Source organism: Hipposideros armiger, unplaced genomic scaffold (assembly GCF_001890085.2).
Source record: "Hipposideros armiger isolate ML-2016 unplaced genomic scaffold, ASM189008v1 scaffold_240, whole genome shotgun sequence".
Taxonomy (NCBI): domain Eukaryota; kingdom Metazoa; phylum Chordata; class Mammalia; order Chiroptera; family Hipposideridae; genus Hipposideros; species Hipposideros armiger.
The window spans coordinates 33,738-50,887 of NW_017731590.1; the positions used below are offsets into that span (position 1 = coordinate 33,738).

General features: G+C 31.7%; 1 protein-coding gene across 1 annotated transcript; it reads right to left on the reverse strand.

Moving 5' to 3' along the window:
* Positions 1-8,419: 8,419 nt before the first annotated feature.
* Positions 8,420-16,639, reverse strand: ANGPTL3 (angiopoietin like 3). Its single transcript, XM_019655503.1, has 7 exons — positions 16,084-16,639; positions 15,306-15,416; positions 12,814-12,928; positions 11,686-11,799; positions 11,173-11,268; positions 9,018-9,284; positions 8,420-8,651 (listed from the first exon to the last, which is right to left on the reverse strand). Exons 1-7 carry the CDS (start codon positions 16,576-16,578, stop codon positions 8,470-8,472), a joined length of 1,380 nt encoding a protein of 459 aa, XP_019511048.1. The 5' UTR covers positions 16,579-16,639; the 3' UTR covers positions 8,420-8,469.
* Positions 16,640-17,150: the final 511 nt, after the last annotated feature.

Consider the following 17,150-nt stretch of genomic DNA (forward strand, 5'->3'; position numbering starts at 1 on the left):
GAATATTTAAATTAAAAAAAAACTTGTTACAGTATAAGATATACTGCCATTAATCCCCCTCAAAATACTCCCTCTCGCTTTGTACACACTTATCCCATCATTCTTGCCACTTTCTGAAGTAGTTCTGGAAGTCCTCTTTCATGAGTGTCTCTAGCTGTGCTGTCATGGCTGCCTCCGTGTCCTGAATCATTTTGACTTTGGGGAAGAGCCAGAAGTCACATGGTGCCAGATCCGATGAATAAGGTGGATCAGGACACACTGTAATGTTTTTATTTGACATATATTGCTGTACCAGAAGTTATGTGTGACACTTATTGTAGTATAGTGTTAAACCAAGAGGGACCTGGTCTTTCCAAATCCTCTATAGAAGTAAATGAGGATATACAGATATATATGGTATTTTCTAGCAATTAGGACATGAATGACATATTTCTTATTGTGCCTAACAAGTGTAGATTATTTATATAAAATGCATTGTTTTATTGAGGAAATACTTATCACAGTATCATAGAAAAAAATACTAGTGCAATTATTACATTAAGATAACCAAATAAAAAGTCCTTCCTATTACTAGTTGAAAAAAATGTTTTTATTGAATATCTGAAATCATCTGAAAGTTAGGTAGTAGATTGTGGGTAGTGTTACTCATGTTCCAAATTTGTACTTGACCTAATTTGTACTTGACCAAATTTGTCAAGATCAAGGTACATTTAATTGAGCAAATGCTTGTGTGTTTTATTGACATCCAGTTTTTAAGAGATATGTCTCACAGAGCACTGCTATTCTTGGCAAGATTGTTTGAGTTAGAGTTAGCGTCTTTCCCAGCAATAATCTTAGTTGTAATCTTTAGTAACTATTGAACTTTAGTAACTTTGTTTTTCTTCTAGTTTTCTGAGAGACTGTATGTATCTAGCAAATATGGTGTTAATAAAACCATAAGAATGAATGCACTTCAGAGCTAGTAACAATCAGTGTGATAAACAAAATGAAAGGATGCATTTTATTTTTGATCTGAACCTTCGTTAGCAGTTAGGAATATAACCCACACATCTCTTAATAATCCTTAGTAAACTGATTATCTGTGAATTAATATGAGTAGTATAGTTTTAAATTTTTTATAATAGAAAATTACAAACATATAAGAGTTAAATAGAACAGTACAGTTAACCTCTGTTGTCATTCTTGTTTCATCTGTTACCTGTCCCATTGTTTTTCTGTAGTACTTTAAAACAAAGCTTAGTCATCATATCATTTCACCTGTCAGTCCTTTAGTATGTATTTCTAACAGGTAAGGACTTTAAAAAAAGTAGCCACAATAACATTTGAAATGTTTTGTGATCTCTGTAATTTTACCTTATATTAGTTGTCTCCTGAATAGCTTAATAAGCTTATTATATTCTGATTCAATTTTTTCCCTAAAATTTTGTTTCTAGGAACAGTTTGGCAAGTCAAAGTAAATATATACTATTTATATTATGGTATGAGAGTCATGTAATTCATGTTTCTTAAACTAAGTTACTATATGATAGTAGGTCTTGGTTAAGAGTTGGAGTTCTTAATATTTTATGTGCCATGGTACTCTTTGGCAGCTTTGTGATTACTGTGATTCTCTGTTTTGGAATAATGTTTTTAAATGCATAAAATAAAATATATAGGATAACATGAAATCAATTACATTGAATTACAATGATCAAAATACTAAAGATGTTACATGTGGTTTTTTAAAAGATTTTATTGGGGAATTGTGGAAAGAGAACAGTGTTGGGGAATTGGGGAAGGGGAACAGCCACATTGTCGTCCTTCAATCTTAGTTATGGAGGGCGCGGCTAGCTCAGCTCCAAGTCCAGTTACCACCTGGCCTCCCGTGGGCAGCTTGCGGCCTCTCAGCTCAAGGTGCCGTGTTCAACCTTAGTTGCAGGTGGGCATAGCCCACCATCCCATGCGGGAGTTGAACCAGAAACCTTGTTGTTAGGAGCATGTGCTCTAACCAGCTGAGCCATCCTGCCACCTGTTGTCAGCTCAGTGACAGCTCAGCTCGGGTGCAGCTCACTGGCCCATGTGGAAATCGAACAGGCAACCCTGTTGCTCAGAGCTCGTGCTCTTGAGCAAAATTTTAACCAACTGAGCCACTAGGCTGGCCCATCTGTGTTTCTTTATTAATGAATTAAATAACAAGTTCTAGCTGTTGGTCTAAAAACTACCATATTTTCTAAGTGGTAATATGCATGAGCAGTATTTTGAGATATCTGCAATAATTGCAAAAATATGTATGATATTTGTTAATGACAAAGCCGCATGTATTGCTAATAACCGTATGGTTAGTTTCTTACATTCAAAATTTGATGAAGTGCGAGTTTCAGTGGAAATTAAGGAGTAGTTTTTTTCCCATTCAAGTTTATGGCTCCCTGCTTCAGAGAGTATTGGTCTTTCTATTTATTTTTAGTTTTCAGAGATTTCTCAAACTATTGCCACATACTCTGCTGGTTTGATTTTGGCCTAGATATACCACTCTGGTTTTTATTCTATCCAGTTTATCCTAGTTGATTTTAACTACAAAAAGTCTTGAATTGAGAGCCGTTTCCTAACATATACTGTAGCCACCCTGGAGTTTTTGTTAGGTCTTGCATTTGAACGTGATGGGTGGAGTGTTATCTCAGACTCCGAGGGAAGGAATGAAATTCAGAAACAATAGCAGAATGTGAACACAATTTTGTTTTCCTATCCTGAGAATTATAGTATTTTCAGTTAGGAAGCATTTGTACAGATTATTTACTTGGAGAGATCTTAAGTGTGATAACCAAGATCCAGTTTTTACAAGTATATAAATTTGTTAAGGGATTTATAGTTCATAAAACCCTCCAAATTCAGTATCTCACTTGATGGTTACTACAACCCCATGAAGCAGATTTGGCAAGGTTGTTATTGGGTTGTTGGAAAAGTCACGATGCATTTTTGCAATGAAAAACAGAAAAAATATGTCATGAATTTTCCGACAACCCAATGTTATTCCCATATATGGGGTGTGGAAACTGATGCTTAGTTGTTTATTTGAAGATAAGTAGTTATAGCTGTACATCATTAAGGCTGTAGATTATTGCTTTTTCAAATATACCAAATCATTTTGTTAGATGTTCCTGGGATTAAACATATGAATTTAGAAAAACAATTTTTATGTTTGAGAAGGAATCCTTGATTTTATATTTTTAAAAATGCCATTGAAACCTTATTTTATAAAGGCTTACTTTGGGAGATCGTTAATCCTACTTCATGACCTTGAACTGCACATTTCACACCAATTGAGTAATTTTACCCTAGTTGATGAGAACACTTTGGACTAAAAAGACCAATTGTTGGGCCACTTTTCAATTTTGAAACCTGCTGTGTTGGATGATCACGTAGTAGTACATGCATAAATGCAGTGCTTGTGGTTGTTAGTGATGGTACAACACAAGAAAATTTGATTATTCTATAGTAGATGGTAGAATATTTAACAATACATATGTGTAATAGGTTTCATAAAGGAAGCAAAATAGTAGATACTCAATAAATACTGGTTAATAAACACATTTCTGATTAATGAATGATTTCCATGAGTTATGCTATTAGGATGAAGAGATACAAGTATGAAAACATGCTGATTCCAAAATGACAGAGAGTGGGTAAATAGATTATACTTATGCTACAATAGGTAACCCTGAAATGAGAAATGTGTATACTTGCTCTCAGTAAAATTCACACTGGTTCAGAGTAAATTCTTGGTATAGAAATTTTGCGATACAGCAGTCTCCCCTTATCTGTGGGAGATACGTTCCAAGGCCCCCAGAGGATGCCTGAAACCCTGGATAGCGCCAAACCCTGTGCAGTAAGTCCTCACTTCTTGTTGTCGATAGGTTCTGCAACTTGAAGTGAAACGACTATAACAAAGCCAGTTTTACCATAGGCTAGTTGATATAAACAAGACTTAAGTTTCTATGGCATCTCATCACCGTTATAATGAAACGATGTTGAATGAAATGATGTTGAGTGAAAGAATGTTACTTAAGGACCTGCTGAATTATACTATGTTTTTTCCTATGCATACATACTTATGATAAAGTTTAACTTATAAATTAGGTACAGTAAGAGATTAACAATAACTAATAATAAAATAGAACAGTTACAACAATATACTATAATAGAAGTTAATGTGAATGTGGTATATCTCCCTCTCAAAATATTTTATTGTGCTGTACTCACCCTTCTTGTGATGATGTGAGATGATACAAACACCTACATGATAAGATGAAGTGAGGTGAATGCCATAAGCATTGTGATAGCATTAGGATACTATCGACCTAACGATACATCGGGAGGAAGATCGATCGTCAAGCCATGAAGATGTCATGTCTTCCACAAATTTAATGCCTTTTCCATTTTAACTGAGCATTTACCTACTGGCACTATAACTTTGGCAGTTTGAAATGCGACAGTAAAACTAGCACAAATTTCTTTTTTCTTCACGGTTTCACAGATAGAAGATTCATTCTTACTGTAGATTTAGCAACCTCAGGATATAATGTTTTTTCTTTCCCCATTTATGTCTAAAACTTTTACCTTTTCACTTAAAGGAAACACTTTATGGCTCTCTTGGGCATGTCTGGATTGCTTGCATCACTACTTTTGTGCTTTGGGCCATGATTAAGTAAAATAAGGCTGACTTGAACACAAGCACTGCAATACTGCTATGGTCACCTGTTCACTTGGATGACCTCTAAATGACTAATGGGTGGCTTCCATATACTGTGTGGCCATGCTGGACAAAGGGATGGTTCACGTCTTAGGCAGGATGAAGCGGGACACTGGGAGATTTCATCATGCTACGCAGGACATTGTGCAACTTCAAAACTGTGACTTGCTTATTTCTGAAATGTTTCATTTAATATTTTTGTACCACAGTTGACCATGGGTAACTGAAATCGTGGAGAGCAAGACTGCAGATAAGGGGGTGAAAACTGTAATTCACTAAAATCAAGTAGACTGGCTATCTTTGATCTCTTGGAGTTTTTATTATTGTTTTTTACAATTTTTATTATTGTGTTTGCCAGATTTACTTTTCTGTCTTTTCTTCACTTGTTAAACAGGAATGCTGCAAGGTTTCAGAGGAAGGAGCCTTTATTTACTAGGACATTTGTGGAGAAAGTGAGATTATCCATATCTTGAAATATAAATAGGACCTAGCCAAGCAGAAAGGTGTGAAGAGGCATTGTAGACAAATGGAATGGCATCAGGAAAGTATATATGGGATGTTTTAAAGTAGATAACTTTTATTAGAGCTGAGGGTTTGTGTTAGGCAAGAAGCCCTGACTTTAAGAGGTAATCAGGGTCCAGATTATAAAAACCCTTGACTGCTTGGAAGAGATTTGGATTTTGTTCTGTAAGCTTATATATGCTCTTTTAATTGGGGTGCATGTTCTTGTGAGGGCACAGCTCTTTGGGATATGCAAGTCCACAGGATAAACATGACACATCTTCCAGGAACATCACTTTTTAGATTTGGAGAGGAATGTCTGTTTTTATATGAAGATAGATTTATGGAGTAGAAAATACAATTCACATGTAATTTTAAGATTTTAACATTTAAGATAAAACCCTAATAAGATTCTAAAAGAAATTTGTGCTTATATCAAGCCATTTTATCCAGAACCTATAAGGATATGTTTTCATTATCCTCAGTTGTTACATTCTTTTAATGGACAAGTTTGAATGACACAGGTCAGAGTAGTATGCAGCCATTGTAAGTTTGTTTTAGAGAGATTGAGGGGAGATGGACATAAAACTAAGAGGCCAGGCAGGAGACTATTTAGATAATTGTAAGACTCAGGTTAAAGGCAGTCCCTGGTAGTTTTTTGGCAGTGGAAATGGGAAGGAAGCTTATCAAACTAAGAGACTTTTCAAAATAATATTGTATTGGACTTAGTGGCTTAAGATACAGGAGAGATGGTTTACAAAGTTAGAGTAGAAAGCCAGAGCTTTCTCCTGGGTTTTAAGCTTCTGTGACTGGAAAGCATGGTATTGCCATTAACGCAGCGGTTCTCAACCTTCCTAATGCCGCGACCCCTTAATATAGTTCCTCATGTTGTGGTGACCCCCAACCATAAAATTATTTTCATTGCTACTCTATAACTGTAATTTTGCTACTGTTATGAATCGTAATGTAAATAATCTTTTTGTTTTCCAATGGTCTTAGGCGACCCCTGTGAAAGGGTCGGTCAACCCCCAAAGGGGTCGCAACCCACAGGTTGAGAATTGCTGCATTAACGGATATTAATGAAGTAAGGAGGGGATCCAGTGGAATAGGGTAATAAGGGAGGAAGGACCAGCAGAGACAGTAAGGTGTTGATTAATTTATTTGATATATTGAATTTGAGGAGACTATAGGACATCCAAAGGAGAAATGGCAAGTAGGCCATGTAAGAAGAGGCACTAGAGAGAGATCTGGGAATAATATGTAGATTTGGGAACGTTATTCATGGAAAATGATTGAGTCTATGAGAGTAGATTGAGTTTCTTCTGAAGGTAAGAGTACCAGAGATGATTGAAGATTGTGCATTGGCCCACAATACTAAATACTAGGAAGGAATAGGGCTATAAAGTTGGATTCAGGTTAGGGATAATCCTTGGAGAGTGTAGTAGTATTGTAGAAGCAAAATGAAGGTCAAGTTTGAAAAAAGAATATTGTTATTCATAAATGGTAGAGAGATCAAAGAGTTTGTGAACTGAGAAAGGGCCTTTAGATTTGACAGTTGTGAATTAGTGGTGAAATTAGAGCACTTTTGGCAAAGTAGTGAAGATAGGACACAATTTTGTGCACCATAAAGAAAAAATCCTTTCTCTTTCACTACCACAATTCTCTCTCAATTTGAGTTTTATATGCAGAAAAAACTTAGGTACTCTTAAAAAGATCAAAATGAAACATTGTAAAAAATTGCACAACAAATAGAGGAAACAGTTGGTATGTTAGATGAATTATGTTGCACTTGAAAGCTTCCAGTTTTGGGGGGTTTTTTTGTTTGTAAGAAAAGCTATTTTGGTGTTCTGGCCCTAACAAGTCAATTTTGACAGTTTGGCTGTGGTTCTGAAAACTAAAACTTGTTCTTGCATATATTCTTTTGTGCTTTTTTGGAACAAAATATTTATGTAGGATCCATGATATATATTTATATAGTCATATTTTTTTATATGTCATATATATATATATATGTATATATATATATATATATATATATACTGGGTAATTTGAAACACATAATGATGAATATTTATTGACTGGTGAGTCACTGCATAACTTGGGCACTATGTCCTTTAAAAACTGGATTTAATACAAAATTTTATTTCTGTTTGGTAGTTTCTTTAAAAACTTATTTAAAAATAAATACTGGCAAGTGATAAGGTCAAAAGATTTACGTCTAATAATCCTTATGGATTTAGATTTAAATTATTTAAATTAGAAGTAACAATTACATTTCTATTGGATGTGAATAAAAACTACAAGAATTTAAATTTCTATAATTTAGGGGACCTTTTATTAAAAAGTCTTTATTATATTTGGAAAATACACATGTCTCAGGCTATTTAAACATTCAGTTACTTTTTATGATTTTTAATTTTATTTGAAATGCTACACGTCAGGATTAGACTCACACCATGGCTAGGGGAATAAATTATTAAACTTTAACTTGATGTCACAAATACATTTATTCTTATTATATTCTGATAAGATCCCTTTAAAATGATTTGTTTTTACATTATTAAGTGTTAAAATATATAAAATGAATACAATATAGATAAGTTAAAAAATATATGTTAAGGTACAGAGATAACCTGATCTGAAAGTCAATATGACTTAATACTCATGATCTACTGCATTTAAGACAGTAAACCTATTTCAATCCAGTATTTCATCCTGCTTCATTTGGCTTCATAAATAAAGTATACCAAACATTTGTTCCAAATTATTTTGTAGCAAAATGAAGCATCAGTTTAAAATTCATGTTATAGATTTTCACATTATGAACTGAATTTTAGTTTTGCAGTTAACAGTATTACAGCATTTAAGAACTGTACAATTATCAGTCCTTTATATTTATTCAAGTTTAGAGTTTTAGCAGGAAAACTAGTTTTTTAGACTGTGGAAGTTATGAAATTAGCCCCCATGATGACTTTTAAAATAAAAGCCTCTTTGTAAGATTTTTATTTTAAAAAGTTACTTAAAAATTCACCCATTGATTAAAATTTAGATTGTGACCATGTAAAATTTCATCGAAAAGGTAAATGGTGTTCTTTTAGGAGATGTGATGATACGTTTAATTTTAACTTGACAAGAATCTGTTTCCGAAGCCTTCTATTAGGGATTTAGTACCAGATTATTAAACCACAGTAATTTAGGATGATTTTAATGTTTAATTTATTGGCTTTTAAATTTGCCTCAGTTCATCCAGAGCTTTCTGAATTTGTTGGATGGATCAACATTTTGGTTGATTTAATAGAGTATAACTTTCCATTCTGAGACTTCCAACATATTCCTCTTCTTTCTGGCTTAGTTTTTGCTCTTGGCTTGTTATATTTACCATTTAGGTTGTTTTCCCCACATACGTCGTGCCACCACCAGCCTCCTAAAAAAGATAGATATACAATTTAATAGATACAAACTCATATGTAGTTACTGATAATTATATTTCCTCATGAGTATCCTCATTTCTTATAAATATGACAGTGTTGTATACACGTATCTTAATTTTAAATAGTCTGTACACGTCTCATATACCCCACCAAAAATAAAATATCTGAGAAAAGTTACAGGAAAAATATCTAGTTGAACTAGAATCAAATTAACACTTACGTTAAGAGATTTTTACCTATAGAGAAAATGTTCATTTAGGATTAGATTTTAAAGAGTTGATAATGTAGATATTAGCTAATACTTTGGCAAGATAGTTTGAAGATAGGAAAGCAAAGTATTGATATTAGGAAAGGGATACCTGAAAAACTTTCTGGACAGTTGAAGTGTCCTTTTGCTTTGTGATCCCAAGTAGAAAACACCAAATCTTTGTGTTCTGGGAATGCATTGGGGACATTTCCAGTAATCTCAACTAGGTGTAGCGTATAGTTGGTTTCATGATTTCCCAAATGAAAAGAATATTCAACGTAATGCTTGGTGTCTTTCCAGTCTTCTAGCTCAATTCGTAAAATGTAATCAGATTGCTTTACTATAGAGTATATCTTCTGTAGACCCAACCAAAATTCTCCTGAAAGAAAAGTTGTAAAAATCTGTGGATTGTTCACTGCAGATTAGGTACTGACAGTTTTTTCCTTTTTTTTTTTTTGACAGTTATTTATTAGTCTAAATAAATGAGTTGTTTTGGTTCAAATGCCTTGGTTATTTTAGAGTCTCTCAAAATATTTCTCTGAAAACAATTTTATTGAAGATAGTTAAGTACAAAAAAATGTTAAAAAATATTAATAGGCCACCCTAAATCTGATTATCCTTTCTAAAATGGATATTATGAGACATATTTTATGGGTGAAACATATCAGGCTATTATAGATATTTTTAGGTTTGGTCATAAGTAAAATATTTTCTCACCTCTAGATACTTACATGTACTAGCTTTACTGTTAGCTATTTATTAGTACCCATATACTATCAAGAGATTTGTTAAGAATTTCCAGAGACCTGGATAATAATAATGTTATTTTCTTCAAATATAGTCTTGGCCTTTGATATTTGCTTGATATATATCTTTCTTTGTAGAAAAAGGATAGAATAATTTTTTAAGAACATTTAAAATTAAAAAGCTTAATTCTTCACACCTTTTCTCTATAATTTTGAAAATTATTTTTATTTGGAATTAAAAACAACAAATACAAATAGATCTGTTTTTAATTATCACAGTTCTTTTTATTGAAGTATTTAAGGAAAAAAAGTCAAAATTTTCTTACTGATTTTGAATTAGTGGGCGACTTCATTTTAAGTAATTGGCTTACTTTTTTTTTTTTTTAAATCTCATAGTTTAATGGGATGGTTGACAAAACAGGACAAACACCAAGATTACCACCAGCAGTGTTCAATCAATAGATTTTCATTTTGCTTATGAATAGAAACCAGGAAGCAAGGAAGTTGACTTTTTCAACACCAAACATATAAATAACCACCACCAATGGGGTGGGGAATTGCATACTTGGGAAACAGAAATTTGGTACCCTGACTTCCTATATGCTTCCAAAGGGTTATTATAAGAAAACCTAAATTACGTGAATAGAGTCACTTATATTCATGCATAGACTTTTGAATACATTATAAATGGCTGACTTTCTTAAAGAAATAAATGTGGACTTAAGTGTCATCCTTTTATTTTTTTGGTTACACTTTTAGAAGATTTGGAGTTACAAAGCTTATCACTGAATATACCTTTTAGTTAGGGATTTACTTGGTAGTTTGAATACAAAATTTTTTAAATGGTCAAATAGTACTGAGTGTTTAAAATTTTGATGTAATAATGGATGTTTTCCTCTTTGTAAATGAGCATTTGTACATCAATCATGGATTTTTATAATGTGCTTTTGGAATTTAAGCCTCCTCTATTTTTATTTTACTTTTATTTTTTATTTTATTTTGTGATCAAAACATAATTTGCTTTGTGCTAATTTATTTTAAACCACATATTTTATAGTATACATTTATCATACTAAAATAATTAAAATCTAAATGTTTTGTATGGTACATCTGAAAGCTTAGTCTCTTCCAACCTCCAAATAATTGATATCTAAAATGTTAATAAGAAAATAGAGTGACCACTGATAAGGATGGTTTACTTTGTAGCTCATTCTTAGCTTTTACTGTGTATCAAAGCACATTAATCAAAATTGTCTCTGATATAATTATAATTGTGATAATTAGAAACCATCAAATTAAATTGAGATAAATATACTTAAGAACAAACATATAATTATGAATACTATAATTCAAATAAAGACACTGTAAAGAGTAATTACTAACAAATGTGTAATTATTTGTCAATAAGTTCTATGAAGGCTGGGACTGTTCTTCATTCATTGTTGCATTCATAATGCCAGTACATAATAGGTTTTCAATAAATATTTTTAATAAGTGAATGAATGAATGGAGTCACCTTACCATCAAGACTCCCAAAACCATATTTGTAGTTTTCCCAAGTTTCATTGAAGTTTTGTGATCCATCCATTCGGTGTTGAATTAATGTCCATGAACTACCTGAATTTAATGAACGAAAGTGTGCATTTTTATTAGATTGATGCTTACAGGTATAACAAAATACTGTTATTTGGTTTGGTTTTAATTGGTGGCTGTGTAACATAATTATTAATGTTGTTACGGTAATGACATTTTGTTATGTATTATGGTCCCAAGAAATTAAGTAACGGGCAACTAATGAATTTGCCTTAATAGTCATTTCGGATTGTTTTATGGAAAAAGATGGAAAATATTGAATAAATGCATGAGTAAATACATGAAAAAACAATACAAATATAAGTACTAGATCTACATAACTACTCATGTTATATATATTTAATTATATATTCAGAACAAAAATAACAGGATTAGTTTTATTGTTAGGTAATGAGTAACCTGAGTCAACTACTGTCCATTTTTTTCGTAGTCTTGTTTTACCTGATTTGACATCACAGTAGACATTAAAAACTTGAGAGTTGCTGGGTTTAATGGAGTAGATGCCACTTGTATGTTCACCTTTGTTATAAATGGTGGTACAATCAGCTGGAATGTCTAGAATCAACAAAGTGTTATTATATAAGATATAGTAATAAGAATGGTATCTGTAGAGCTTGAAATTTTATTTCACATTTTATAGAATTATGGTGAATGTATAGCTTAGCCTTTCTCCAGTAGCAATAAACATATTACTGAAAAAAGTACATTATGCCAAAGCATTTTTATTAGATGGCATGTTATATAAAGAATATCAAAATAGTTATTACCAAACTGATTTCTTTTTAAGAAAAGTGACAAAATGAGAATTTTAAGCACATTGTATTTGTTAGATACAGGAAGAATATAAATAAAATACCACATATAAGACATTAATATAATATTTGACTCCGAGGTGGTAGTCACATATATATGTGGAGAAAATGAACATACGTGGAGGAAATTAATAGAGATCTTTGTTTCTGTATGAATTACATTAAAAAAATGTGTTTTGAAAGTGTATCATTTTGTTGAAGTTTGGTTGGGAATGGAGACTTTGTTTCTTTATCTTTGTTTTTCTTATGAAAATTTTCAAGCAAACAGGAAAGTAGAAATAAATATTGAAGAGAATACCATAAACTTTCCATTCATATTCAGCAATTATTAACATTATGCCATATTTGCTTTATAAAAACACATATACACAGTATGTATTTTGCTGTGCTATTTGACAGTAATTTGCAAACACCATGACCCTTATCCCCTTAGATATTTCAGCATACATCTTAAATATAAGATTATTCTCTCATATGACTGCAATACCATTATGACATCTAAGAAAAATAATAATAATTCCATATTATCTGATATTAGGTCTATATTCACATATCCCTGATTATCTTAAGAGTGTGTTTATAGGGTTAAAACACCAGGGTCCAATTTAGGTTGACATACTGTGTTTGGTGGATTTGTCTCCTTACTCTCTTTTAGTCTAGAACAGGCCCTGAGAATAGGTATTCTTTTTTGATGGCAATGTCAAAGATAGAGGAAGAATTTGATAATAGCTTCAAGAAGGAAACCAAATTATCTTACCATCATGTTCTACATTTTTTGTTTTCTTTAAGTGAAGAGAGGGAGTAGTTCTTGGTGCTCTTGATTTAGAAGAAAGAGAATTTTCTGTGGATTCTTGAATACCAGTTCTTCTTAACTGATGAAAGAATTTAAATCTACTTTTAAAAAATTGTACTGACTATACAATTAAGGGAATCTGGGTGAGGATATTAAAAGTACAACTTTTATGTATCTTTTAGTTCATAATGTGTTATTGCTTTTGATATTAAGAAGGATAAACAGCTATACAGATTGCACAGATATTTCCTGTTCTCAAAATATTTAATCAGGCACATTATTTAATAAGTTTAAAAAAATAGAGAGCAAGGTAAAGAAACAGGAATTGGTTAAAAAACATGAAGACCAAAAGCAGAGACTTTTAAGTTTAAATATTTTAATATGTTCTATTTATATGAATAGAATATATATTGTATTCAGTAGCACAGGCAGATTTTAAATTTAATAATTTTTAGTTGTAAGTCTGTTTCTCAGACCTGCCATAAAGACATAGCACATAATTTGAACAAGGCTATTTTCTTGATAGTTTTTGACATGTAAACATATCTGTAGAGATAACAAATTGGCAGGTTTATTTGCTTTCAGTTTGTTCAATATTTCATTGTCGTTAGTTTAGAAATAACAGTTTATTTTTGTTTAAAGAGTGCTAGGTTTGCAATTTATTGGCTGATAGCTTTTCTTATTGATGGTCTGAAAAAAGCAGAGTATGTATGTAATATCTTCTGTTGTTAGTATTAGTTTTTTGATGTCAGCATAAATGGCATTTCCCGGGACCTAATTCATAAGGATCTGTTGTCAAGTTCACTTACTTGGTATTAGTCTTTTCTACTAAATAACTATGTGATCTTAAAGTCACTTAACTTTTTAGAATTTTGGTTTCTTCATTTAAACTTGAGGAAGTCGGGTCAGATGATCTAAGGCTTCTTCCAACTCAGAATTCACTGTTTGAATTCTTCATACATTTTATTATTAGATGTATATCATTTTATAATAATGACATTTTATGTTTGTGAGCAGGTTCGCAATACAGGAAAAAGAATTTAGAAAAATAATATACAATAAGAATGAAATTATAGAAATCAAAACTACTTGGCAAGAAAATCTTTGTGGACAATTAGAAAAATAACCTATTAAATTATGATTCATAAATTAGCAAAAATAACCTACTAAAATTACAAGTCACAAAATTACTGAAACATAAGGATGTGTTTGTTTATTGGAAATTGGTAATAAAATTTGTTTTATAATTCTTGACAACTATATGTTTTACCAGTTTCTCCAAGTCTGTGTTATTTTTGGAACTCTCTTGAATGACTGTTTAATAATATTTATTGCTAATTAATATTTTTGAACTGTGGTGCTATATATTGGAATGCTTGGATTCTGACAGCTTTATTTTAAATGGATATCTCCCTCACCTAACCAGTTGTTTACATTATAGATTAATTATATTGTTGGGAATTAAACTTTAATTATCAGGTACTCAGTTTCTAATAATAAGCATGATAATAATTATAGCAAGTTTTTATTGACTTCTTTGTGCTGAATATGACATTACCTTAATTCAACATATATTTATTAAGTGTCTGTTATGTGTAATACATTGTGCTGTATTCTGGGGCAGCAGCAATTTTAAAAAATGGAAGAAAATCCCAGTATTCATGGCACTTACATACTAGTGCAGGGACAGACAAGAGAACTAAAATATATATTATGTTAAATAGAGGTAAGTGCTAAGGAAAAAAAAGAAAGTAATAAAGGAGGTGGCAGGTTTCAAGGATAGGAGTAGGGGATTTTAAGTTTTAAGTGACCTAGAAGGCTTCACTGAGACTTCTACATTTGAGAAAGAACTAAAGGAAATGAGAGTGGGCCATGCAGAACCAGGGAGAAGAACATTTCCTGACAGAAGGAATAACAAGGGCAAAGGCCTTGAGCTGGCAGCATGTTTGATGTTTTTGAGTTACAGTGAAGAGGCCAGTATAACTGGAGTAGAGGAGAGGAAGTCAGTGAGATAAAAAAAGGTCATGGGGTCTTATAGGCTAGCGTGAGTGAAAGGGTAGCCATTGTGGGGTTCTGAACAGAAAGATGTGATCTAATTTAAATTTTAATAGAATCACCTTGGCTGCTCTATTGAGGATATGCTTCACATGAATTATTTTTTTCTCACAAAAATCCTATAAGATAGGTTCTTATTATTATCTTCATAGAGTAAGTGAGGAAACTGAGAGACAGAGGGGTTAAGTAATTTATTCAAGGTCACACAGAAGTTTTAGAGTCAAGATTCAAACCCAGGTAAGTTTATTAGCTTTCAATCCTGCAATTGTATAACAATCACACTAATACATCCCACTCACTGTTCATCTCAACTATAATTATTTAACATTTTAGAGTTCAGTGTTTTCATAAACCTAAGTTTTATGTAAAAGTTTGCATATACCATTAAAATATTGACTTACCTGATTTTCTATTTCTTTTATTTGACTGTGCTGTTCGTTTAATTGTCTATATTGTTCTTCCACGGTCTGGAGAAGGTCTTTGATGCTATTGTCTTGCTGTTCTACAAAAGTCTGGACATAGGTTGTAGGTTGGTTAGAAGCTTCTTCTTTCATTTTTGTTAAATTAGACTTTTTATTTCTTATAGCACTCACAATCTAATTTTTTAAAACTAATAGTGGATTAGAAAAATGAATATTGTTAATAATTTTCTCTTGTATGTTTCTTTCAAATAGTACATGCGTTTGTTTTTATGTTTCTTTTAAAAAATGTACTATCTCTAAAATCTGTTTTTCTGAACTTTAAACTACTTAAATTGGGAAAAAAAAAAACACCCAGTATTTTAATAAGAATAAATCTTTACCATTTACTGTATTACTTTTATCCATTTTAAACATGGGAGAATAGTTTTAAGTTATATTCTTTTAACTTTTTACTTGCCTCCAGTAATTTGCAATACCATAATAATTTAATGTACTAAGTTATTACTTAACTGATTTGTAATTTTCATCTGAAATCTAAAGTTTCGTTTATAATGTTAGGGAAACAGAAACCAACATAAAATTGTAATAGCAAGTTTTATTTTCTACTGGTTTTTTTCTTGAAAAAAAATAATATTTCAACAGTGCAATGAAGTATTTAAAGTAACATGTCTTAAAATATATTTTTAAAATATCCACATTGCAAAAAGAAAGATCTACATTGCAAACATAATCATTGACCCTTTTGGCTTCTACTTACTTTAAGAGAAGTTACTTCTGGGTGTTCCTGAATTTCAGGTTGAGTTTTAATTAAATTGGTTAATTGCTCCTCCAAATATCTCACTTTTTGTTGAAGTAGAATTTTTTCTTCTAGGAGGCTTTCAAGTTTTGAGTTGAGTTCAAGTGACATATTCTTCACTTCTTCATTTTTGACTTGCAGTTTAGATGTAGTTCTTCTAAGTTCCTTTTCTTCTTCTTTAATTTCGTTGGTTTGCTGTGATAGGTCATAAAAAGATTGATCAAATATGTTGAGTTTTTGAAATATATCATTAATTTGGCCCTTAGTCTTATGGACAAAGTCTTTAAGACCATGTCCTAACTGAAGAAGGCCATTGGCTAAAATTTTTACATCATCTAACATTGCAAATCTTGATTTTGGCTCTGGAGATATAGAATCAAATGGCGAATTGTCTTGGTCAATTCTGGAAGCAATAACTAGAGGAGCAATAAAAAGAAAGAACTTAATTATATACATTTTTATCTTAATTATTCAATTTCAAGCAATTTGGGGCTAGTTTTCTCCTGCAAGCAAACCTAGATTTCTAAGCTCTATATATACCAGTATTTGCCAACAGTAAGGTTGGCAGGTGAATATAGTTAATCATTAATCTTTGTAAACTTGTACGAATGTAACCTTCCACATTGAGTTAGATCAATGCTACATGAAATCAAAGAAACGAGTAACTAACTTAATAGGTCATTCTAAATTGTTATTATATTTAATTTTGCTATAAGTTACACTTTCAGTGTTATGAGATCTACCTGTTTTTGAAAGCTCATCTTAATTTGTCATCATTTTTAAACAGATTTAAAAGTAAACACCAAACTCCATTAACTGGTAAATTCATCATTAAAGCTCAGGAAAAATTAATGAATTAAGTATACATTTCCCAAGTTGTATTTGGAGAAACAGTGGAAACAGTGCCCCATCCCTAAAAATGCCTTCTCTGTGAAGCCTTCCTCCACTTCCTTGGCTGGTATTAATGGCTCTCAGTGCTTCGGTTCCATGGTTCTCTGTATAAACTAATATATGATTGTACATTCCTT

Excerpts from the sequence above, each read along its gene's own strand:
- ANGPTL3 (XM_019655503.1), bottom strand. The coding sequence starts at position 16,578 with ATGTATATAATTAAGTTCTTTCTTTTTATTGCTCCTCTAGTTATTGCT. Across the intron at positions 12,929-15,305 it reads TAAAAGAAATAGAAAATCAG|TTAAGAAGAACTGGTATTCA; the intron begins GTAAGTCAATAT and ends TTCTTTCATCAG. Across the intron at positions 11,800-12,813 it reads AAAAAATGTAGAACATGATG|ACATTCCAGCTGATTGTACC; the intron begins GTAAGATAATTT and ends TGTTGATTCTAG.